This window comes from Triticum urartu, chromosome 5, assembly GCF_003073215.2.
Source record: "Triticum urartu cultivar G1812 chromosome 5, Tu2.1, whole genome shotgun sequence".
Lineage (NCBI taxonomy): Eukaryota > Viridiplantae > Streptophyta > Magnoliopsida > Poales > Poaceae > Triticum > Triticum urartu.
The window spans coordinates 517,829,537-517,856,264 of NC_053026.1; the positions used below are offsets into that span (position 1 = coordinate 517,829,537).

A 26,728-nucleotide genomic window follows, 5' to 3' on the forward strand; every position below is an offset into this window, starting at 1 on the left:
GCTGCACCAGCTCACTGCTCCACCATTCAACATATACACGTATCCGGTTTGTGACTTAGAGTCATCCAGATCTGTTTCGAAGCTAGCGTCGACGTAACCCTTTACGACGAGCTCTTCGTCACCTCCATAAACGAGAAACATTTCCTTAGTCCTTTTCAGGTACTTCAGGATATTCTTGACCGCTGTCTAGTGTTCCTTGCCGGGATTACTTTGATACCTTCCTACCAAACTTACGGCAAGGTTTACATCAGGTCTGGTACACAGCATGGCATACATAATAGAACCTATTGCTGAGGCATAGGGGATGACACTCATCTCTTCTATATCTTCTGCCGTGGTCGGGCATTGAGCCGAGCTCAATTTCACACCTTGCAAAACAGGCAAGAACCCTTTCTTTGACTGATCCATTTTGAACTTCTTCAAAATCTTATCAAGGTATGTGCTTTGTGAAAGACCTATCAGGCGTCTTGATCTATCCCTATAGATCTTGATGCCTAATATATAAGCAGCTTCTCCAAGGTCCTTCATTGAAAAACTCTTATTCAAGTAGGCCTTGATGCTGTCCAAGAGTTCTATATCATTTCCCATCAAAAGTATGTCATCTACATATAATATGAGAAATGCTACAGAGCTCCCACTCACTTTATTGTAAACGCAGGCTTCTCCATAAGTCTGCATAAACCCAAACGATTTGATCATCTCATCAAAGCGAATGTTCCAACTCCGAGATGCTTGCACCAGCCCATAAATCGAGCGTTGGAGCTTGCACACCTTGTTAGCATTCTTAGGATCGACAAAACCTTCCGGCTGCATCATATACAATTCTTCCTTAAGGAAACCATTAAGGAATGCCGTTTTGACGTCCATTTGCCATATTTCATAATCGTAGAATGCGGCAATTGCTAACATGATTCGGACGGACTTTAGCTTCGCTACTGGTGAGAAAGTCTCATCGTAGTCAACCCCTTGAACTTGTCGATAACCCTTAGCGACAAGTCGAGCTTTATAGATGGTCACATTACCATCCGCGTCTGTCTTCTTCTTAAAGATCCATTTATTTTCTATGGCTCGCCGTTCAACGGGCAAGTCAGTCAAAGTCCATACTTTGTTTTCATACATGGATCCTATCTCGGATTTCATGGCTTCTAGCCATTTGTCGGAATCTGGTCCCGCCATCGCTTCTTCATAGTTTGAAGGTTCACCGTTGTCTAACAACATGATTTCCAAGACAGGGTTGCCGTACCACTCTGGTGCGGAACGTGTCCTTGTGGACCTTCGAATTTCAGTAGGAGCTTGATCAGAAGTATCTTGATCATCATCAATAACTTCCTCTCTAGTCGGTGCAGGCGCCTCAGGAACATTTTCTTGAGTTGCGTCATTTACCGGTTCAAGAGGTAATACTTCATCAAGCTCTACTTTCCTCCCACTTACTTCTTTCGAGAGAAACTCTTTCTCTAGAAAGGATCCATTCCTGGCAACAAAGATCTTGCCTTCAGATCTGAGGTAGAAGGTATACCCAGCAGTTTCTTTAGGGTATCCTATGAAGACGCATTTTTCCGACTTGGGTTCGAGCTTTTCAGGTTGAAGTTTCTTGACATAAGCATCGCATCCCCAAACTTTTAGAAAGACAACTTAGGTTTCTTACCAAACCATAATTCAAACGGTGTCATCTCAACGGATTTCGACGGAGCCCTATTTAAAGTGAATGCGGCAGTCTCTAAAGCATAGCCCCAAAAGGATAGCGGTAAATCGGCAAGAGACATCATAGATCGCACCATATCTAATAGAGTGCGATTACAATGTTTGGACACACCATTACGCTGAGGTGTTCCAGGCGGCGTGAGTTGTGAAACTATTCCACATTTTCTTAAGTGTGTGCCAAATTCGTGACTCAAGTATTCTCCTCCACGATCTGATCGTAGAAACTTGATTTTCCTGTCACGTTGATTCTCAACTTCACTCTGAAATTCCTTGAACTTTTCAAAGGTTTCAGACTTGTGTTTCATTAAGTAGACATACCCATATCTACTCAAGTCATCAGTGAGGGTGAGAACATAACGATAGCCACCGCGAGCCTCAACACTCATTGGACCACACACATCAGTATGTATGATTTCCAATAAGTTGGTTGCTCGCTCCATTGTTCCTGAGAACGGAGTCTTGGTCATTTTTCCCATGAGGCATGGTTCGCACGTGTCAAATGATTCATAATCAAGAGACTCTAAAAGTCCATCTGCATGGAGCTTCTTCATGCGTTTGACACCTATGTGACCAAGGCGGTAGTGCCACAAGTATGTGGGACTATCATTATCAACCTTACATCTTTTGGTACTCACACTATGAACATGTGTAGTAATACGCTCGAGATTCATTAAGAATAAACCATTGACTATCGGAGCATGACCATAAAACATATCTCTCATATAAATAGAACAACCATTATTCTCGGATTTAAATGAGTAGCCATCTCGTATTAAACGAGATCCTGATACAATGTTCATGCTCAAACATGGCACTAAATAACAATTATTGAGGTTTATACTAATCCCGTAGGTAAATGTAGAGGTAGCGTGCCGACGGCGATCACATCGACCTTGGAACCATTCCCGACGCGCATCGTCACCTCGTCCTTCTCCAGTTTTCGTTTATTCCGCAGCTCCTGCGGTGAGTTACAAATATGAGCAACGGCACCGGTATCAAATACCCAGGAGTTACTACGAGTACTGGTAAGGTACACATCAGTTACATGTATATCAAATATACCTTTGGTGTTGCCGGCCTTCTTGTCCGCTAAGTATTTGGGGCAGTTCCGCTTCCAGTGACCCTTCCCTTTGCAATAAAAGCACTCTGTCTCAGGCTTGGGTCCATTCTTTGACTTCTTCCCGGCAGCTTGCTTGCCAGGCGTGGCAACTTCCTTGCCGTCCTTCTTGAAGTTCTTTTTACCCTTGCCCTTCTTGAACTTAGTGGTTTTATTCATCATCAACACTTGATGTTCCTTCTTGACTTCTACCTCTGCTGATTTCAGCATAGCAAATACTTCAGGAATGGTCTTTACCATCCCCTGCATATTGAAGTTCATCACAAAGCTCTTGTAGCTTGGTGGAAGCGACTGGAGGATTCTGTCAATGACTGCGTCATCCGGGAGATTAACTCCCAGCTGAGTCAAGCGGTTATGTAACCCAGACATAGTGAGTATGTGCTCACTGACAGAACTATTTTCCTCCATCTTACAGCTGAAGAACTTATCGGAGACTTCATATCTCTCGATCCGGGCATGAGCTTGAAAAACCATTTTTAGCTCTTCGAACATCTCATATGCTCCATGTCTCTCAAAACGCTTTTGGAGCCCCGGCTCTAAGCTGTAAAGCATGCCGCACTGAACGAGGGAGTAGTCATCAGTACGTGTCTGCCAAGCGTTCATAGCATCTTGGTTCTGTGGGACGGGTGGATCACCTAGCGGTGCTTGTAGGACATAATCTTTCTTGGCAGCTATGAGGATGATCCTCAGGTTCCGGACCCAGTCCGTATAGTTGCTGCCATCGTCTTTCAGCTTGGTTTTCTCTAGGAACGCGTTGAAATTGAATACAACGTTGGCCATTTGATCTACAAGACATATTGTAAAGATTTTAGACTAAGTTCATGATAATTAAGTTCATCAAATTATTAATGAACTCCCACTCAGATTAGACATCCCTCTAGTCATCTAAGTGTTACACGATCCGAGTCGACTAGGCCGTGTCCGATTAACACGTGAGACGGACTAGTCATCGCCGGTGAACATCTTCATGTTGATCGCATCTTCCATACGACTCGTGTTCGACCTTTCGGTCTCTGTGTTCCGAGGCCATGTCTGTACATGCTAGGCTCGTCAAGTTAACCCTAATTGTTTTTGCATGTGTAAAACTGTCTTACACCCGTTGTATGTGAACGGAAGGATCTATCACACCCGATTAACACGTGGTGCTTCGAAGCGACGAACTGTAGCAACGGTGCACAGTTAGGGGAGAACACTTCTTGAAATTGTTGTAAGGGATCATCTTATTTACTACCGTCGTTCTAAGTAAACAAGATGCAAAACATGATAAACATCACATGCAATCAAATAATAATAGTGACATGATATGGCCAATATCACATAGCTCCTTTGATCTCCATCTTGGGGCTCCATGATCATCCTATCACCGTCATACTCATTGACATGTAAGTTGTGATTCCTTTTACAATAGCATGAACATCTCATACATCACATATAGATCATTCATTATTCATCACAACTTTGGCCATATCACATCACATAGCATACCCTGCAAAAACAAGTTAGACGTTCTCTAATTGTTGTTTGCATGTTTTACGTGGATGCTATGGGTTTCTAGCAAGAACGTTTCTTACCTACGCAAAGACCACAACGTGATATGCCAATTGCTATTTACCCTTCATAAGGACCCTTTTCATCGAATCCGATCCGACTAAAGTAGGAGAGACAGACACCCGCTAGCCACCTTATGCAACTAGTGCATGTCAGTCGGTGGAACCTGTCTCACGTAAGAGTATGTGTAAGGTCGGTCCAGGCCGCTTCATCCCACGATGCCGCCGAATCAAGATAAGATTAGTAACGGCAAGCATATTGAACAAAATCAACACCCACAACTACTTTGTGTTCTACTCGTGCAAGAGAACTACGCATAGACCTAGCTCTGATACCACTGTTGGGGAACGTAGCAGAAAACAAAAATTTTCCTACGGTTTCACCAAGATCCATCTAGGAGTTCATCTAGCAACGAGTGGTTAGATGCACCTACATACCTTGTAGATGGCGAGCGGAAGCGTTCAAAGAATGGGGATGATGTAGTCGAACACGACGTGATTCAAATCACCGAAGATCTTAGCACCGAACGGACAGTGCCTCCGCGTTCAACACACGTACGGAACGGATGACGTCTCCTCCTTTCTTGATCCAGCAAGGGGGAAGGAGAGGTTGATGAAGATCCAGCAACACGACGGCGTGGTGGTGGATGCAGGGCGTCACAGTAGCAGGGCTTCGCCTATACTACAAGAGAAAGACGTAACGGGGAGAGAGGGAAGCACCAAAGGCTGAGGTATGAAATCCCTCCTCTCCCCCACTATATATAGGAGGTCCAAGGGGGGGGGGGTGGTGCGCAGCCTAGGAGATCCAATCTCCTAGGTGCGGCGGCCAGGGGAGGTTTCCCTCCCCCCCAAGGCACTTAGGGGTGCCTTCCACTAGTGGGACTCCTCCCCATGGAAACCCTAGGCGCATGGGCCTATAGGGGCTGGTGCCCTTGGCCCATATAGGCCAAGGCGCACCCCCTACAGCCCATGTGGCCCCCCGGGACACTTGGCCCCACCCGGTGGGCCCCCGGGACCCCTCCGGTGGTCCCGGTACAATACCGATAACCCCGAAACTTGTCCCGATGGCCGAAACAGCACTTCCTATATATAATTCTTTACCTCCGGACCATTCCGGAACTCCTTGTGACGTCCGGGATCTCATCCGGGACTCCGAACAACATTCGGGTTACTGCATATACATATCTTCACAACCCTAGCGTCACCGAACCTTAAGTGTGTAGACCCTACGGGTTCAGGAGACATGCAGACATGACCGGGATGACTCTCCGGTCAATAACCAACAGCGGGATCTGGATACCCATGTTGGCTCCCACATGCTCCACGATGATCTCATCGGATGAACCACGGTGTCGAGGATTTAATCAACCCCGTATACAATTCCCTTTGTCAATCGGTATGTTACTTGCCCGAGACTCGATCGTCGGTATTCCAATACCTTGTTCAGTCTCGTTACCGGCAAGTCACTTTACTCGTACCGTAATGCATGATCCCGTGACCAGACACTTGGTCACTTTGAGCTCATTATGATGATGCATTACCGAGTGGGCCCAGTGATACCTCTCCGTTATATGGAGTGACAAATCCCAGTCTCGATCCGTGTCAACCCAACAGACACTTTTAGAAATACCTGTAATGCACCTTTATAGTCACCCAGTTACGTTGTGACGTTTGATACACCCAAAGCACTCTTACGGTATCCGGGAGTTACACGATCTCATGGTCAAAGGAAAAGATACTTGACATTGGAAAAGCTCTAGCAAACGAACTACACGATCTTTGTGCTATGCTTAGGATTGGGTCTTGTCCATCACATCATTCTCCTAATGATGTGATCCCGTTATCAATGACATCCAATGTCCATAGCCAGGAAACCATGACTATCTGTTGATCAACGAGCTAGTCAACTAGAGGCTTACTAGGGACATATTATGGTCTATGTATTCACACGTGTATTACGATTTCCGGATAATACAGTTATAGCATGAATAAAGACAATTATCATGATCAAAGAAATATAATAATAATACTTTTATTATTGCCTCTAGGGCATATTTCCAACAGTTCTCCCCCTTTTAATTATATGTTACATGGGATGTTGTAATGACTGCCTAACTTGCGACATTGCTTTCAATGCGGTTATGTCTCTAAGTCGTGCCTCGACACGTGGGAGCTATAGCCGCATCGAGGGCGTTACAACACGTTAGTGCACAAGACTGCCCCCCCAGTGTTATGTCTATAGGAAACTCAAAGGTAGCACTACAACAAATAATCTGGCGTTTAGGTTGGGCTTTGATAATAGTTGTGCCATAGGGAGTGATGGCCGCAATGGCGCTTTGGCTATGTACTAAAATAATTACGTTACAATGAGATTGATTCACTATTCCTAGTATCATATTGATATGAAAATTAGAATAGATGGAGAAGAACAATGGCGGCTTACAAATATCTATGGAGAAGCTAATAAGAGAGAGAGAGACAAAGAGAGAGAGAGAGAGAGCTTGGAAACTTATCGAGTTCCTGAGATCGGAGTCAGATCTTCGCTGCTATGGATTGGTGATTTCAATGAAGTACTACATCAGAGTGATGCTGGGGTCGGCAATAGGGACACTAAGAAAATGAATGAATTTCGAGAAGTAGTGGATGCGACTGGGACCCTATTTCATAAAACCACCACAATTCGTTTCTTTTATTCAAAAAACCGCCACTATTTGTGCTGACAGTTTCAGAAAATACTGATCACTGGATTATCACTCAATTAGAGATGATGTTTGACAAAAAAACTGATAGCTAGGTCCCATGGTCAGGTGCCATGTGGCTAGGACGAAATAACGCTGCTACTAACAAAATTCACTAATTGGAATCATAGGGAAGAGATCATGTGGAAGAAGTGATCAAGGGTTCAAGGGGATAGCAACACAAAAATCATTAGCGGGGAAGCAGACGGAGGAAGAAGAACAAGATAGGACAACTCGCGATGTCTGATGGAACAGTTGTGACGGATGTTCACGAGATGCATAACCTCATAGTCCATTTCTAAAAAACTCTCTATACTTCTGAAGGGGCAATAGGGACGGACGTGGTCCTTGATAGTGTAATAGTAAAGGTGAAGCAACTGGTGAACTTCAGGCTTGATAAGGAGTATGGGGCCGAAGAGGTGAAGGCTGCTCTTTTTCAGGTGTTCCCCACAAAGGTGTCGGGCCCGAACGGAAACCCAACACATTTTTCAGTGTCACTAGGATGTTTGTGGGGATGAGGCAACAAAAGCAGTACTAAGCATCCATAATGGGACTGAGTGTTGGAAAACGTACTAGAAACAAAAAAAAATCGTCCTACGATCACCCAGGAACAATATGAAGATGCATATAGGGTTTGGATCAACGATCGTTACCGACTCTGAAGTGCAATGGAAGTACACGAGTCAGTGTAGATCGTACTTGGAGTCCCTCAAACCATTGATGACGATCTCGCAAACCATAGACATAGTGGAAACACAAGAAGAAATAGTAACAAAAGATTTTTTGGGGGGTATTTTTGGAAATTATGGAAAACAAAGAAGAAGGCAAAAAGGCAAAAGGCAACTAGACAGGAAAATAGAAACAAACAAAATAGAAGTGTTTCTACGAAGGCACCTGGTTTGGTACATGATGACTCCCCGGCAACAATGCCATAAATTCTTTTGCTACTCTCGTAGGAGTTGTTGGATTTCCCAGAAGAGGAATGTTGATGTAGCACAATATCAGAAAGTATTTCCCTCAGTTAAGAACCAAGGTTTACCGAACCAGTAAGAGGCACTACACTAACAACATAAACAATATCTGCACACAAACACATCAATTTCTTGCACGCAACAAACACAAGGGGGACGTCACTCCCCTTGTTCTTGATGGTTACAAGATTAAAAGCAGATATAGTGATAGGCAATGTAGCAAAAATAGTAAAGAGCAAACAATAGGAGCTTTTGTATTAATGGAGAATAGACCCTAGGGCCATAGGTTCACTAGTGGCATCTCTCTTGAAAGCATGTAGTGACATGGTAGACAAAATTTTGCCGGACAATTGACAGAATAGCGCAAATTATAACTATGATTATTCATGGCATAATCTCACATAGGCATTACATTTGTGATAAGTAGACCATTAGTCCAACTGCATCTACTGAAGGAAATATGCCCTAGAGGCAATAATAAAGTTATTATTTATTTCCTTATATCATGATAAATGTTTATTATTCATGCTAGAATTGTATTAACCGGAAACATAATACATGTGTGAATACATAGACAAACAGAGTGTCAGTAGTATGCCTCTACTTGACTAGCTCGTTGATCAAAGATGGTTATGTTTCCTAACCATAGACATGAGTTGTCATTTGATTAATGGGATCACATCATTAGGAGAATGATGTGATTGACTTGACCCATTTGTTAGCTTAGCACTTGATCGTTTAGTTTGTTGCTATTGCTTTCTTCATGACTTATACATGTTCCTATGACTATTAGATTATGCAACTCCCGTTTACCGGACGAACACTTTGTGCGCTACCAAACGTCACAACGTAACTGGATGATTATAAAGGTGCTCTACAGGTGTCTCCGAAGGTACTTGTTGGGTTGGCGTATTTCGAGATTAGGATTTGTCACTCCGGTTGTTGGAGAGGTATCTCTGGGCCCTCTCGGTAATGCACATCATCTAAGCCTTGCAAGCATTGCAACTAATGAGTTAGTTGCGAGATGATGTATTACGGAACGAGTAAAGAGACTTGCCGGTACGAGATTGAACTACGTATTGAGATGCCGACGATCGAATCTCGGGCAAGTAACATACCGATGACAAAGGGAACAACGTATGTTGTTATGCGGTTTGACCGATAAAGATCTTCGTAGAATATGTAGGAGCCAATATGAGCATCCAGGTTCCGCTATTGGTTATTGACCGGAGACGTGTCTCAGTCATGTCTACATAGTTCTCGAACCCGTAGGGTCCGCACGCTTAAACTTCGATGACGGTTATATTATGAGTTTATGTGTTTTGATGTACCGAAGGAGTTTGAAGTCCCGGATGAGATCGGGGACATGAGGAGGAGTCTCAAAATGGTCGAGACATAAAGATCGATATATTGGACGATTATATTCGGACATCGGAAAGGTTCCGAGTGATTCGGGTATTTTCGGGAGTACCGGGGAGTTACGGGAATTCATATTGGGCCTTAATGGGCCATACGGGAAAGGAGAGAAAGGCCTCAAAGGGTGGCCGCACCCCTCCCCATGGGATGGTCCGAATTGGACTAGGGAGGGGGGGCGCCCCCTTCCTTCCTTCTTCTTTTCCCTTCCCTTTCCTTCCCTCCTACTCCTACTACTTGGAAGGACTCCTAGTTCTACTAGGAAAGGGGGAATCCTACTCCCGGTGGGAGTAGGACTCCCTAGGGCACGCCATAGATAGGGCCGGCCCTCCCCCTCCTCCACTCCTTTATATACGGGGGCAGGGGCACCCCAAAGACACAACAATTGATCTCTTGATCTCTTAGCCGTGTGCGGTGCCCCCCCTCCACCATAATCCACCTCGATCATATCGTAGCGGTGCTTAGGCGAAGCCCTGCGTCGGTAGAACATCATCATCGTCACCACGCCGTCATGCTGATGAAACTCTCCCTCAACACTCGGCTGGATCGGAGCTCGAGGGACGTCATCGAGTTGAATGTGTGCTGAACTCGGAGGCGCCGTGCGTTCGGTACTTGGATCGGTCGGATCGTGAAGACGTACGACTACATCAACCGCATTGTGCTAACGCTTCCGCTTTCGGTCTACGAGGGTACGTCGACAACACTCTCCCCTCTCGTTGCTATGCATCACCATGATCTTGCGTGTGCGCAGGAATTTTTTTGAAATAACTACGTTCGCCAACATCTACTACTATTACTCCACCCCAAGACCGCTATCCAGCATGCATTTCAAAGTATTAATTTCATAATAAACAAAGTAACGCAATAAGAAAGATAGCATAATATAGATAGAAAGAGATCAATCAATATGACCAAACCCCATCGTTTTACACTTAGTGGGAACAATATAATACGTGCCTTCGCCCCTCCTGTCACAGAGAAAGGTCGCCGCAAGATTGAACCCACTACTATGCACAACTCCCTTTGAAAACCTAGTCATCTAATTGGTCAGAAAAGACTCACAGATCGGAAATCATACATAGCTACAAAAATACACAAGAGAAATACTTCAAGACAATCAATATAAATTAATGAACAATATGATCATAATTCCGCAATTCATCGGATCCCAACAAACATGTCACGGGAATTACATCGAATAGATCTCTGAAGAGATTGTTGTACTGAAGATCAATAGAGAGAGATATAGGGAGAGAGAGAGATCCATCTAGCTACTACTATGGACCAATATGCCCTGAAAGAACTACTCACACATCATCATGGAGGCAACAAGGTTGATGAAGATGGCCTCCCCAATGATTCCCCCCTCCGGGAATAGGGCTTCAGATGGGATCACTTCGGAATAGAGGCTTGCAGTGGCGATAATATTATTTCGTGTCTCACTTCGAGGATTTCTGAATACATGGGAATTTATGGGTCAGGAATTAAGGAAAATAGAGCTATAGGGGTCCCACAAGCCAGGGTGGCACGCCCTACACCCCAGGGCACGCTCTCTGCCTTGTGGGGCCCTCGTGGGTCTTCTTTCCTCCCTCGAAGCATTTAGGGTCTCTTTTTATCTAGAAAAAATCTTCAAAAAGTTTTGTCATCTTTGGATTTCTATAGGTATGGATTTTTAAAAAACCCAAGAACATGCAAAAAATAGAAACTAGCACTGGACACTAAATTAATATGTTAGTCTAGAAAAATAATATAAAATGACATAGAAAGCATATATAAGTGATAATATAATAGCATTTACAATTAAAAATTATAGTTATATTTGAGACGTATCAGCAGCCCGCCCGTGCGTTTGGGATGGATATGGGGGGGTCCGGGTGTAGATGCTCTAACTGTCATGTATGTGAGGCATACCCATCTATGCCAACTCATTAATAAATTTCTGTTTAGATTGTACATACTTAGCTTTCAAGTTATGTTTGTGTGTGTGCGTGACACAAGTCCATCATGTTATGTAATCTAAGTTATTGTGATGGAGCTTGTGCCATTGAGGATATTCCGGTAACAATGTATCTCATTACTGATAGCATCCTTGTTATAATAACAATGCTCAAGATCAGGAAAACAAGATCATCATCAATACATGAGCTAGTCTTAGAGGCATGACTAGGGATCACATTGGTGTTTATGTTTCCACGCATGTATCTGGGTTTTTTCTATGAATCTCATATCCAAGAACTAATACACTTATAAGACAAAAATATAAACATGATAATGAACATGGAAATATAATAGTAAAAATTATTGCCTCTAGGGCATAATTCCGACAATTACAAGTTTCCTTCTTTATCAAAATATAATAGGAAGTAATAAGATGCTTCCTTTTTATAGCATTTGAATTAAATAGATTTAACCAAAGGAAGAAGTGTGTAAATATTGTATTCATCCTCGAGAACACATGATGATTTACTACCAAATATAAGGTATGTATGGTATATAATTATGAGTCATCAATGATTGCTTGACATATTGGGGAATGTAAAGAACCCACTCATTTTTTTCTAGCTATAAGTACCACCAAACATAAACATCTCAAACAACACAAATACCAAAGAAACCACCAGCTAGCTTGCTTCAAATCTTAAGTAATGGCGCTAACAAAAGTTGCTCTCTTCCTTGCCCTCAACCTTGGTCTCATTGCTATTGTGCATGGTAACCCTCCAATGGTTCCTACACCACCTTTGGTGCCTACCCCACCTATTGCACCGACACCATCGAATGGTGGTTCCTGCCCAATCAACCCACTAAAGATAACTGTGTGCAGCAATGTATTGTTGCTACTCAAGCTCCGGATCAACGTGCCGGAGACCGAGCAATGTTGCCCACTGCTTAGTGGGTTGGCTGATCTAGATGCCGCTGTCTGTGTTTGCACTGCCATCAAGGCCAACCTCCTTGGCCTCATCGACGTCGACATTCCCGTCGACCTGACCCTCCTACTCAACCATTGTAACAAGACATATCCCTCTAGGTTCACCTGCTCGCCATGAGCCATGATCAACTGTACCTCTCCAAAACATTCTCATAATTGTCATGCATGTGAGGCATACCCATCTATGCCAACTCATTAATAAATTTATGTTAGATTATATATTTAGATTTCAAGTTATGTTTGTGTGTGTGACATAAGTGTATCATGCATGTTATGTAATCAAATTTATTGAGATGGAGCTTGTCTCATTGAAGATATTTCCTACAACATATGAGATCATTATAAATAATTCAAAACGACATCGCAGCTGATCGTTTAAACCATCTATCTATATACGACATATTTATGAATTTTTACAACCGGTTCTATAGTCTATGGAAACATCTATGACATTTGGATCTTACTATGAACCATATGTTGACAGTTACTTATCATTGCTGGTTTAAGAGATTTCTTTGTTCTCGACTAGATGTGTTGATTATGTTCATGTGGGGTGCAAACTCTATAAACTAGTGACAGCTTGCGCGTTGCTGCGAGATTTTGTTGTTGCGAAGATGATAACAATTGAAATCAGTTATATGCCAAATTTTATTTACATACAGTGACTGCTGTATTTGTTTTATAACATGCATCACCCGCAGATGATTTAAACAATTTAAAAGAAAAATAAATTGGAAAGCCCAAGAGCTGGAATAGTTCCTGGCTTCCTACATGAATCATCCTTCATGGTCTGTTTTTGAACATAGTTAAAATGGCCATATAAAATGAATAATATGTCAAGATCCAAATTACTCAATATAGTAACACTTTGTAAAAGGAATAATTCAGAATAGTGACCCATTTCATTGTTGTAGTTTTTTTTAACACTGTATAGACGCAAGCGCTCATATACACGCGCATACACTCATCCCTATGAACGCACACACGCACACCTTATCCCTATAAGCACCTCCGAAAGATTGAGCCGGCATATCATCTTGAAATTTATGGTGACTTCGTAAATTTCATTGTTGTAGTTTATTAGTTGTGCAAACAGTTGGGGAACGCAGTAATTTCAAAAATTTTCCTACGCACACACAGGATCATGGTGATGCATAGCAATGAGAGGGGAGAGTGTTGTCTACGTACCCTCATAGACCGAAGCGGAAGCGTTGACGCAACGTAGAGGAAGTAGTCGTACGTCTTCCCGGTTCAACCGATCCAAGCACCGTTACTCCGGAACCTCCGAGTTCTTGGCACACGTTCAGCTCGATGACGCACCCCGAGCTCCGATCCAGCAAAGCTTCGGGGAGGAGTTCCGTCAGCACGATGGCGTGGTGACGATGATGATGTTCTACCGGCGCAGGGCTTCACCTAAGCACTGCAATGATATGACCGAGGGGGAATATGGTGGAGGGGGGCACCGCACACGGCTAAGGAACGATCACGAAGATCAACTTGTGTGTTCTAGGGTGCCCCCCTGCCCCCGTATATAAAGGAGCAAGGGGGGAGGCCGGCCGGCCGTATGGGGTGCGCCAAAGGAAGGGGGGAGTCCTCCTCCTAGTGGGAGTAGGACTCCCCTTTCCTAGTCCAACTAGGAAGAGAGAGGGGGAAGGAAAGAGAGGGAGAGGGAGAGGGAAAGGGGGGCCGCGCCCCCCCTCCTAGTCCAATTCGGACTCCCCATGGGGGGGCGCCACCTCCTGGGCTGCAGCCCTCTCTCTCCCCTCAGGCCCACTAAGGCCCAATACTTCCCCGGGGGGTTCCGGTAACCCCTCCGGCACTCTGGTTTTCTCCGAAATCACCCGGAACACTTCCGGTGTCCAAATGTAGCCGTCCAATATATCAATCTTTATGTCTCGACCATTTAGAGACTCCTCGTCATGTTCGTGATCACATCCGGGACTCTGAACTAACTTCGGTACATCAAAAACCATAAACTCATAATATAACTGTCATCGAAACATTAAGCGTGCGGACCCTACGGTTCGAGAACAATGTAGACATGACCGAGACACGTCTCCGGTCAATAACCAATAGCGGGACCTGGATGCCCATATTGTCTCCTACATATTCTACAAAGATCTTTATCGGTCAGACCGCATAACAACATACGTTGTTCCCTTTGTCATCGGTATATTACTTGCCCGAGATTCGATCATCGGTATCCAATACCTAGTTCAATCTCATTACCGGCAAGTCTCTTTACTCGTTCCGTAATACATCATCTCTCAACTAACATATTAGTTGTAATGCTTGCAAGGCTTATGTGATGTGCATTACCGAGAGGGCCCAGAGATACCTCTCCGACAATCGGAGTGACAAATCCTAATCTCGAAATACGCCAACCCAACATGTACCTTTGGAGACACCTGTAGAGCTCCTTTATAATCACCCAGTTACGTTGTGACGTTTGGTAGCACACAAAGTGTTCCTCCGGCAAACGGGAGTTGCATAATCTCATAGTCATAGGAACATGTATAAGTCATGAAGAAAGCAATAGCAACATACTAAACGATCGGGTGCTAAGCTAATGGAATGGGTCATGTCAATCAGATCATTCAACTAATGATGTGATCTCGTTAATCAAATAACAACTCTTTGTTCATGGTTAGGAAACATAACCATCTTTGATTAACGAGCTAGTCAAGTAGAGGCATACTAGTGACACTCTGTTTGTCTATATATTCACACATGTATTATGTTTCCGGTTAATACAATTCTAGCATGAATAATAAACATTTATCATGATATAAGGAAATAAATAATAACTTTATTATTGCCTCTAGGGCATAATTTCGTTCAGTCTCCACTTGCACTAGAGTCAATAAACTAGATTACATAGTAATGATCTAACACAATGGAGTCTTGGTGCTGATCATGTTTTTTTTGCTCGTGGAAGAGGCTTAGTCAACGGGTCTGGCTACATTCAGATCCGTTATGTATCTTGCATCTCTATGTCTCCCACCTGGACTAGATCCGGGATGGATTGAAGCGTCTCTTAATGTGTTTTGGTCTCTTGTGAAATCTGGATTCCTTTGCAAGGCAATTGCACCAGTATGTGACAAAGATTTTCATTGCACCCGATGCACTAGGTATGACACCTAGATCAGATATGAACTCCTTCATCCAGACTCCTTCATTTGCTGCTTCCGAAAGCAGCTATGTACTCCGCTTCACATGTAGATCTCCCACGACACTTTGTTTAGACTGCACCAACTACAACTCCACAGTTTAATGTAAACACGTATCCGTTTGCGATTAGAATCGTCCGGATCAGTGTCAGCTTGCATCAACGTACTTTACGATGAGCTCTTTGTCACTCCAATGAAGAAACATATCCTTAGTCCTTTCAGGTATTTCAGGATGTCTTGAACCTGTCCAGTGATCTACTCCTTGGCACTTTGTACCTCCCTGCTAGACTTATGGCAGGCACACATCAGGTCTGGTACCAGCATTGCATACATGATAGAGCCTATGGCTGAAGCATAGGGAAACATTTCATTTCTCTCTACTTCTGTAGTGGTCCGGGCATTGAGTCCTTCCTCATTTCACCTTGTAACACAGGGCAAGAAACCCCTTTCTTTGCTTGATCCCATTTTTGAACTTCTTCAAAACTTTGTCAAGGTATGTGCCTTTGTGAAAGTCCATTAAGCCGTCCTTGATCTATCTCTATAGACTTTAATGCCCTAATATGTAAGCAGCTTTACGAGGTCTTTCATTGAAAACTCTTATTCAAGTATCCTTTTATGCATCCAGGAAATTCCTTATATTATCCCGATTAGTAATATGTCCATCCACATATAATCAGAAATGCTACAGAGCTCCCCACTCACTTTCTGTAAAATACACAGGCTTCTCCAAAAGTCTGTATAAAACCAAATGCTTTGTTCACACTATCAAAGCGTTTATTCCACTCTCCGAGAGGCTTGCACCAGTCCATAAATGGATCACCGGAGCTTGCAACACTTTGTAGCTCCCTTTGGATCGATAAAACTTCTGGTTGCATCATATACACCTCTTCTTCCAGAATCCATTCAGGAATGCCAGTTTTTTCCATCCATTTTGCAAATTTCATATCATAAAATGCAGCAATTGCTAACATGATCGGACAGACTTAAGCATCCGCGCTTACGGGTGAGAAGGTCTCATCCGTAGTCAATCCCTTGAACCTTGTCGAAAAACCTTTTGCGACAATCGAGGCTTTGTAGACAGTAACATTCCCGTCCAGGCGTCAGTCTTTCTTCTTGAAGATCCATTTATCTCAATTGCTTGCCGACCATCAGGCAAGTCACAAAGTCCACTTTTTTCTCATACATGGATCATCTCAGATTTCATGCTTTCAAGCCATTTTTGCGGAATCTGGGTCCACCATGGCTCTTCATAGTTCGTAGGTTTTCATCATGATCTAGTAGCATGACTTCAGAACAGTATTACCGGTACCACTCTGGCGCGGATCTCAATCTGGTTGATCTACGAGGTTCAGTAGTATTGTTCTAAGTTTCATGATCATCATCATAGCTTCTCACTAACTGGTGTAGGTGTCAACTGAAACAGTTTTCTGTGATGCACTACTTTCCAATAAGGGAGCAGGTAGTTCCTCGTGTCATTTCTACTTTCCTCCACTAACTTCTTTCGAGAGAAACTCTTCTCTAGAAAGGATCCATTTAGCAATGAATGCCTTGCCTTTCGATCTCTGTGATAGAAGGTGTACCAACAGTCTCCTTTGGGTATCCTATGGAAGACACATTTCTCCGATTTGGGTTTCGAGCTATCAGGTTGAAGTTTTTTTCACATAAGCATCGCAGCCCCAACTTAAGAGAAATGACAACTCTTTGGTTCTTGCCAAACCATTAGTTCATAAGGCGTCGTCTCACGGATTCGAATGGTGCCTATTACCGTGAATGCGGCCGTCTCTAAAGCATAACCAAAACGATAGCGGTAAATCAGTAAGAGACATCATAGATCGCACATATCTAGTAAGTATGATTACGGACGTTTCGGGACACACCATTACGCTGTGGTGTTCCGGGTGGCATGAGTTGCGAAACATTCAACATTGTTTTCAAATGTACACCAAAACTCGTAACTCAAATATTCTCTCCATGATCAGATCATAGAAACTTTTTTTCTGTGTTACGATGATTTTCAACTTCACTCTGAAATTCTTTGAATTTTCAAATGTTTCAGCCTTATGTTTCATTAAGTAGATATACCCATATTCTGTTCTTAAATCATCTGTGAAGGTGAGAAAATAACGATATCCGCCCACGAGCCTCAACGTTCATCGAACACATAACATCTGTATGTATGATTTCAATAAATCTGTTGTCTCTCTCCTAGTACCGGTAACGGAACGTCGTTTTAAGTCATCTTGCCCACGAGCACGGTTCGGCAAGTACCAATTGATTCATAATCAAGGTGGGTCCAAAAGTCCATCAGTATGGAGTTTCTTCATGCGCTTTTACACCGATATGACCTAAATGGCAGTGCCACAAATAAGTTGCACTATCATTATCAACTCTGCATCTTTTGCTTCAACATTATGAATATGTGTATCACTACTATCGAGATTCATCAAAATAGACCACTCTCAAAGGTGCATGACATAAAAGATTATTACTCATATAAATAGAACAACCATTATTCTCTGATTTAAATGAATAAACCGTCTCGCATCAAACAAGATCCAGATATAATGTTCATGCTCAACGCTGGACCAAATAACAATATTTAGGTCTAATACTATCCCCGAAGGTTAGATGTAGAGGTAGCGTGCCGACCCGCGATCACATCGACTTTGGAACCATTCCCACGCGCATCGTCACCTCGTCCTTTGGCCAGTGTTGCTTATCGTAGTCCCTGTTTCGAGTTGCAAATATAGCAACAGAACAGTATCAAATACCCAGGTGCTATTGTGACCATAGTTAAGGTACACATCAATAACATGTATATCACATACACTTTGTTCATCACTTGCCATCCTTCTTATCCGCCAAATACTTGGGCAGTCCGCTTCCAGTGACCAGTTGCTTGCAGTAGAACACTCAGTTTCAGGCTTAGGTCTAGACTTGGGTTTCTTCTCTTGAGGCAGCACAACTGCTTGCTGTTCTCTTGAAGTTCCCTTCTTCTTCTTTGCCCTTTTTCCTTGAACTAGTGGTCTTGTTGACCATTCACACTTGATGCTCTTTTTTGATTTCTACTCACAAGCTTTCAGCATTGCGAGAGCTCGAGATAGTCTTATTCAATCCTTGCATATATAGTTCAATCACGAAGCCTCTTGGTAGCTTGTGCAGTGATTGGAGAATTCTAATCTATGACGCCAATCATCTGGAAGATTACTCCCATTGAAATCAAGTGATTATTATAACCCAGACATTTTGAGTATATGCTCACTGAACTATCTCTCCATCTTGCAGCTATAGAACTTATTGGAGACTTCCATATCTCTCATCCGGCATTTGCTTTGAAATATTACTTCAAGTCTGAACATCTCATATGCTCCATGACGTTCAAAACGTCGTTTGAAGTCGATTCTAAGCCCGTAAAGCATGGCACACTGAACTATCGAGTAGTCATCAGCTTTGCTCTGCAGACGTTCATAACATCCTGGTGTTGCTCCCAGCAGCAGGCCTGACCTAGCGGTGCTTCCAGACGTAATTCTTCTGTGCAGCAATGAGGATAATCCTCAAATTACGGACCAGTCCGTGTAATTGCTACATCATCTTTCACTTTGGCTTCTCAAGGACGCATTAAATTCACAGAACAACAGCACGGGCATATCTACAATCAACATCAAGCAGATACTATCAGGGACTAAGTTCATGATAAATTTAAGTTCAATTAATATTACTAAAAGAACTCCCACTTAGATAGACATCCCTCTATCTTCTAAGTGATCACGTGATCAAATCAACTAAACCATAACCGATCATCACGTGAAGATGGATTAGTCTTCATGGTGAACATCATTATGTGATCATATCTACTACATGATTCACGGCTCGACCTTTTGGTCTCTGTGTTCCGAGGCCATATCTGCATATGCTAGGCTCCGTCAAGTATAACCCGAGTATCTGCGTGTGCAAAACTGGCTTGCACCCGTGTAGATGGACGTAGAGCTTATCACACCCGATCATCACGTGGTGTCTGGGGAACCGACGAACTTTGGCAACGGTGCATACTCAGGGAACACTTCTTGATAATTAGTGAGAGATCATCTTATAATGGCTACCGTCAATCAAAGCAGATAAGATGCATAAAAAGATAAACATCACATGCAATCAATAAAGTGATTATGATATGGCCATCATTCTTGTGCTTGTGATCTCCATCTCCGAAGCACGTCATGATCACCATCGTCACCCGGCGCGATACCTTGATCTCCATCGTAGCATCGTTGTCGTCTCGCCAATCTTATGCTTCTACGACTATTCGCTAACCCCGCTTAGGTGATAAAGTAAAGCATTACAGGGCGATTGCATGCATACAATAAAGCGACAACCATATGGCTCTGCCAGTTGCCAATAACTCGGTTACAAAACATCATCTCATACAATAAATTTAGCATCATGTCTTGACCATATCACATCACAACATGCCCTGGCAAACAAGTTAGACGCCTCCTCTACTTTGTTGTTGGCAAGTTTTACGTGCTGTACCGGGCTTAGCAAGAAAATCCTTACTACGCATCAAAACCCAACGATAGTTTTGTCAAGTTGGTGGCTGTTTTAGCAAGGACCGGGCGTAAGCCACACTCGGTTCAACTAAAGTGGAGAAACTGTCACCCCGCAAGCCACCTCTGTGCAAAGCACGTCGGGAGAACCGGTCTCGCGTAGAGTACGCGTAATGTCGGTCCGGGCCGCTTCGTTCCAACAATACCCGCTGAACAAAGTAATGACATGCTGGTAAGCAGTTATGACTTATATCGCCCACAACTCACTTGTTCTACCTCGTGCATATAAACATCAACCATAAAACCTAGGCTCTGATACCACTGTGGGGGAAACGCAGTAATTTCAAAAATTTTCCTACGACACACAGATCATGGTTGATGCATAGCAACGAGAGGGGAGAGTGTTGTCTACATACCCTCGTAGACCGAAGAGGAGCGTTGACGCAACGTAGAGGAAGTAGTCGTACGTCTTCCCGGTTCAACCGATCCAGCACCGTTACTCCGGCATCCCGAGTTCTGGGCACACGTTCAGCTCGCGATGACGTACCCCGAGCTCCGATCACAGCAAAGCTTCGGGGAGGAGTTCCGTCAGCACGACGGCGTGGTGACATGATGATGTTCTACCCGGGGCAGGGCTTTCGCCTAAGCACTGGCAACGATATGACGAGGTGGAATATGTGGAGGGGGCACCGCACACGGCTAAGGAACGATCACGAAGATCAACTTGTGTGTTCTAGGGTGCCGCCCCCGTATATAAGGAGCAAGGGGGGAGGCCGGCGGGCCCTATGGGGGTGCGCCAAAGGGAGGGGGAGTCCTCCTCCTAGTGGGAGTAGGACTCCCTTTCTAGTCCAACTAGGAAGAGAGAGGGGGAGGAAAGAGAGGGAGAGGGAGAGGGAAAGGGGGGCGCGCCCCCCTCTAGTCCAATTCGGACTCCCATGGGGGGGGGGGGCGCCACCTCCTGGGCTGCAGCCCTCTCTCTCCCTCGGGCCCACTAAGGCCCAATTACTTCCCCGGGGGGTTCGGTAACCCCTCCCGGCACTGCACTCCGGTTTTCTCCGAAATCACCCGGAACCAACTTTCGGTGTCAAATGTAAGCCGTCAATATATCAATCTTTATGTCTCCGACCATTTCGAGACTCCTCGTCATGTCCGTGGATCACATCCGGGACTCGACTAACTTCGTACATCAAAAACCATAATCCATAATATAACTGTCATCCGAAACTTTAAGCGTGCGGACCTACGTTCGAGAACAATTGTAGACATGACCGAGACACGGTCTCGGTAAATAACCAATAGCGGACTGGATGCCCATATTGGATCCTACATATTCTACAAAGATCTTTATCGGTCAGACGCATAACAACATACGTGTTCCCTTGTCATCGGTATAACTTTGCCGAGATTCGATCATCGGTATCCAATACCTAGTTCATCTCGTTACCGGCAAGTCCTTTACTCGTTCCCGTAATACATCATCTCTCAACTACATATTAGTTGTAATGCTTGCAAGGCTTATGTGAGGTGCATTAACCGAGAGGGCCCAGAGATACCTCTCGACAATCGGAGTGACAAATCCTAATCTCCGAAATAACGCCAACCCAACATGTACCTTGAGACACCTGTAGAGCTCCTTTATAATCACCCAGTTACGGTTGTGACGTTTGGTAGACCACAAAGTGTTCTCTGGCAAACGGGAGTTGCATATCTCATAGTCATTAGACATGTATATGTCATGAAGAAAGCAATAGCAATACTAAACGATCGGTGCTAAGCTAATGGAATGGGTCATGTCATCAGATCATTCAACTAATGATGTGATTCGTAATCAAATAACAACTCTTTGTTCATGGTTAGGAAACATAACCATCTTTGATTAACGAGCTAGTCAAGTAGAGGCATACTAATGACACTCTGTTTGTTTATATATTCACACATGTATTATGTTTCCGGTTAATACAATTCCAGCATAAATAATAAACATTTATCATGAAATAAGGAAATAAATAATAACTTTATTATTGCCTCTAGGGCATATTTCCTTCACAAACTACAAAAAGATCTCGAGAATCTTAGTGGTCTTAATCACATCATATACGTTATTGTTTTTTATTTCCTTTTGATTAGTACAAAATGCACCACTGTTATCACTAGACAACCGTACAACGACATCCCTTGTGAATCCACATATCGATCCTGCCTTCTTCTTATAGTCGAATCAACCAAACTGCAAAATCAAAATGGCCAAACGAATCAAATGTTACATAGCTGGGGAGAAGGCAGCTTGCCCCAGTAATCGGCAACATAGTGGAAATAATAGATTGAAAATATGAGCTCACTTGTGTGTCCTAGCTTGGCGGAAGGCGTTAGGGTAGAGGCGCCTGTGGATGGTGATGATAAGAAGAGGCGGACTACTCCACACGCGCCGGCCTCTACGACGACGTATAACACGGACTCCGTGACACCCATCTACATGGCAGCGAGCGATGCGTTGGATTCGGGAGCCTTGGCGTCGTGCAGGATGGGATGAGGCATGATAGTAATTATTATAGGAAGATTTTTACTTGAGTTAATTATTGAGAGGAGAGAAATGGTTTACACGTGGGACCTATTTGCTGATGTGGACGGTGTACATGTTGAAAAAAATGATAGTAATAGGCATTAACTTCTTAAGAATGTAAGATGTCATGCCATTTATTTATTTATTTTGCGAGAAAACCTTCAATCTATTTATCAATTGTCAAGGTAGTATAAAAAACATCAGAAGTAAAAATTACATCCAGGTCCGTAGACCACCTAGCGATGACTACAAGCACTGGAGCGAGCCGACGGCGCACCATCGTCATCGCCCCTCCCTCATCGGAGCCGGACAAACATTGTTGTAGTAGTCAGTCGGGAAGTCGTCATGCTAAGGCCCTATAGGACCAGCACAGCAGAACAGCAACCGCCGTCGATGAAGAGGATCCTAGATCGGAAAGATCCAAGCTGCAGAAACATAGACGAACGAAGACCGAATCCAAGAGGATCCATCAAAGAAAAATGCAGACCGGATGCCACGAGATCCGCTGGAGACACACCTCCACACGCCCTCCACCCCGTCTTCCTGAGCATGGCACAAACCATAATAAAACTCCAAGAAACACCTAAAAACGAAACCCTCCTCCAACAAGGGCCGGGATCCATCGTGCCCCCATTATCTAAGGACCATAGGAGAGGAGACGCACCGGTGCGCCGCCGGCGAGAGACGTGGAAACCCTAACTGAGGAGCCAAGAGCGAAGGCCTGGTTCGTAACTTTATCATGCCATTTATTTTGCTAGCGTTATGCACACACTTGCTTAGCCATTTGCTGCTCACAGGATGAGTGGCCATGTTCTTATCAAACAGTGTGGAATTTTCCTATTAGAACTTGTCTGCCTTGCCTTAGATGATGGAGGGGATTGAATGCCTCTTCACCACTGTTCGTTTACAAATATCAACATGCACAAGATTTTGTCATCTTTTATGAGTATAGGGCATGTTAGCACGTGAACTTGAGAAACCTTGTTCATTTTTTTACCATTTTTGTCCCATGCAAAAAAGAGGCAAGTACAATATAATTCATAAGTTTCTTTTCTATACATTGCCATATTTTTAATTAATTTCAGAAATTTCACGTGTTATAATCCTACATCCACGGTTTAATCAACATATTTTTGGATTCCCTTAACCCCTACGCGCTACCTACTCAAAATTTATCTTAACTAGCACAAATGCCCGTGCGTTGCAACGGGAGAGATTTTTTTTAGCATGCACTCAATTTTTCTAAGAAATATATATGCAAGCACAACCCCCATGTTTCGCTACGAAGAAAGTGCTAGTTACCCTGTCCACCTAAACACCGAACTCAAAACATCCGACTGCATGGCACGGCAACATCAGAACGTTGCCACCCAGGGAGGCGTTGCAACGGGATATTAATATCCTTGAACCCACGCATCTAAACAGATAAATATCAAGCCAAATAACTGTTACAATGAACCGCTAAATTCTGGCATGCAAACGGAAGACAATGACAATCTCCATTTATCAAAGAACAAAAAATTGTATGAAACTAAAACAATAAATTTGGTCTCATACTATGAATAATTCATAATACAACAACAACAACTTATCAGGTCAAGGGTACAAATTATTTCTAGTGAAGTGCAGAACCCATGGGTGATTGACCTTACAAATATGATAATTCTGGTAACAAAATTGCTTGTCTTTTCCATATGCGCCAAAATGATCCTTGATAGAACACATGGATATAGTTAAAAAATGAACCAAGGATCAGAAGCTTGTGGATTGACCCGTTTCAAATTTAGTATGAACATGAGTAAAATAATTATAATAATTTATGACTGGACTGGAAATGTGATCTCCTCTGTGGATCACACCTGCAAAATAATGATATAATGTACTTGAATCTAGGAAAAAACTTATATGTAAAATTTTAGATAAGACTAATACCAAGCTGTGCATGTCTAGTTGTCCTGCTGAGCTCCATCGCAGCTGCAATCTCTGGACCAACTCACTTCTTAGCGATCAACAATGAGCGCAGGCAAGTCACTATGACAACACATGAATGTCTCACAACAGATGCATCCAATAATTCAAACCGGCAGTTAAGCATCACTATGTACATTGCCGATGAAGACCCTAATACAGTGTTGCTGATTCAGAAAATAAATATGCAAAGCCGATGCTACTATTTTCAGGTATATACACAGTACCAAATAGAGGTAGATTCATCAGTGAATATGTGAGTCCTTGATTGCACTGTCATCAAAAAAGCTGCTCATTGCCCATGTTTGTCTCCCAATTAGCTACAAACAGACAATAAGGTCAACTAACAATGCACATTTTCATTGAGTTAAAAGCATAGCCTGCAAAATGAATCAGATGGCAAGATTTCACTATTCTTTAGTGCATTGAAGATCAATGGAAAACGCAAATCAGCAAAGGCCTGCAATCATGGTATTTCATTCAAGTCTGTAGCATTGTGATCAGGTCTGCAGTTATGGTATTCCATTCAGGTTTGTAGCATTGAGATCATTGTCGTGTCTTGGTAACCATCATGATGTACAGCCCCGGAGATGTCAGCCGACAATACCAGCATCCATTGGAAATCTGCAACTATGTATCAGCACCTTGTGCACGTGCATGCCTGTAAGACAACTAACTCATGGGCTTCTTACCTGCTGTTCCTGATCGTTCTTCCTTGGACTTCAGTTTGGAATATTGACGGCCTAACAAATCAAAAGCATTTCAATCCATCTCATCAATCAGCTTATGTGCTAGCTCAGAGCGCCCAACCTTTTCAGGTCACTGATCAGTGGACGGTGGATATATAAATCAAAGGCTGGTGTAACTTACACGCACTTGGACTCGAGCATCGCCTTCAGGTCATGGTGGACACCGTCTGGTCCAGTACGATCCCTGACCAAGCTGTTGTTTGGATCGGCAGGTGGGCTATGTGAGCGAGTGATGTGAGGAAGCGGACGACGTGCACGAGTGCCAACGTGCCCGACAAATTAACTGACAACTGAAACTTTGATGAAACTGATGAACTGAATTTTCTGAATCTGATGAAACTAAATCTGACGAAACTGATGAAACTGAAACTGTCGAATCTGAGGGAACTTCAGGACAGCATAGGTGGCGCCATAGTGGCCTCGTGCGAAGGCTGCTGCAGCCTCAGAGGGAGCTGCACGGGGGAGGGGCAGCCGAGTTGGTCGTCATCCCTTGTCGTGGATCATTAGAGCTGCGGGTCACAGGTGGTGGAAGAGCATATCCGGGGCTGGGAGGAGTAGCCGCGGGTCGCCGCATATAGGGCGCGTCAATCCTGTACGGGCGCCAGCATACCCAATCAGGATTAAGTCACGAACCCGCAATCCTGATGAAGTCAGATCTCTCGATAATAGGCTGCCCGGTGTGATGCAAATGCTAGTAGTATGTGTACTTCTTAAATTAAGTGAAGCAAGTTCATACAATAATTAGAAGGTTCAGTACACTTTTCTGTTTCAAATTGTTTTTCTTGTGATGCGGCAAAGAAATTCTCCTACAGTTGCAAAAATCATTATTCATAGTTTAATAGTAATAATGTTCAGGCAGGCACAAATTTAGGAAAAATACCACATGAATCTGAATTAAACCATACATGATTCACAATCGCATCTAAGTACAAAACCAACAGTGGTCCTCCATCTAAGCAATCCACGAGTACACCTGATCTCAAGATTACTAACTAAAACCAAGTCTCGCAACAGTAAGAGAAGAAGACCATGACCACCAGTATCAAGTGCTGAAGAATCGTATTAGGTGTTTTACAATTACAGATAGTCGAAGAGCACCACTGTTCGTTTACAAATATCAACATGCACAAGATTTTGTCATCTTTTATGAGTATAGGGCATGTTAGCACGTGAACTTGAGAAACCTTGTTCACTTTTTTACCATTTTTGTCCAATGCAAAAAGAGGCAAGTACAATATAATTCATAAGTTTCTTTTCTATACATTGCCATATTTTTAATTAATTTCAGAAAGTTCACGTGTTATAATCCTACATCCACGGTTTAATC

The 26,728-nt window shown here is 43.4% G+C and overlaps 1 protein-coding gene and 1 long non-coding RNA gene across 2 annotated transcripts; one reads left to right on the top strand and one right to left on the bottom strand.

The window, feature by feature from the left end:
• The first annotated feature begins 12,100 nt into the window (after positions 1–12,100).
• LOC125556529 (cortical cell-delineating protein-like) lies at positions 12,101–12,628 on the top strand. The gene has a single exon (XM_048719247.1). The coding sequence runs from the start codon at positions 12,133–12,135 to the stop codon at positions 12,529–12,531; it is 399 nt and encodes a 132-aa protein (XP_048575204.1). The 5' UTR covers positions 12,101–12,132; the 3' UTR covers positions 12,532–12,628.
• An 11,558-nt stretch (positions 12,629–24,186) lies between these two features.
• LOC125556530 lies at positions 24,187–25,517 on the bottom strand. Its single transcript, XR_007305119.1, has 2 exons — positions 24,617–25,517; positions 24,187–24,543 (listed from the first exon to the last, which is right to left on the bottom strand). It is a non-coding gene; the product is annotated as an uncharacterized LOC125556530 (long non-coding RNA).
• Between the last annotated feature and the right edge of the window lie 1,211 nt (positions 25,518–26,728).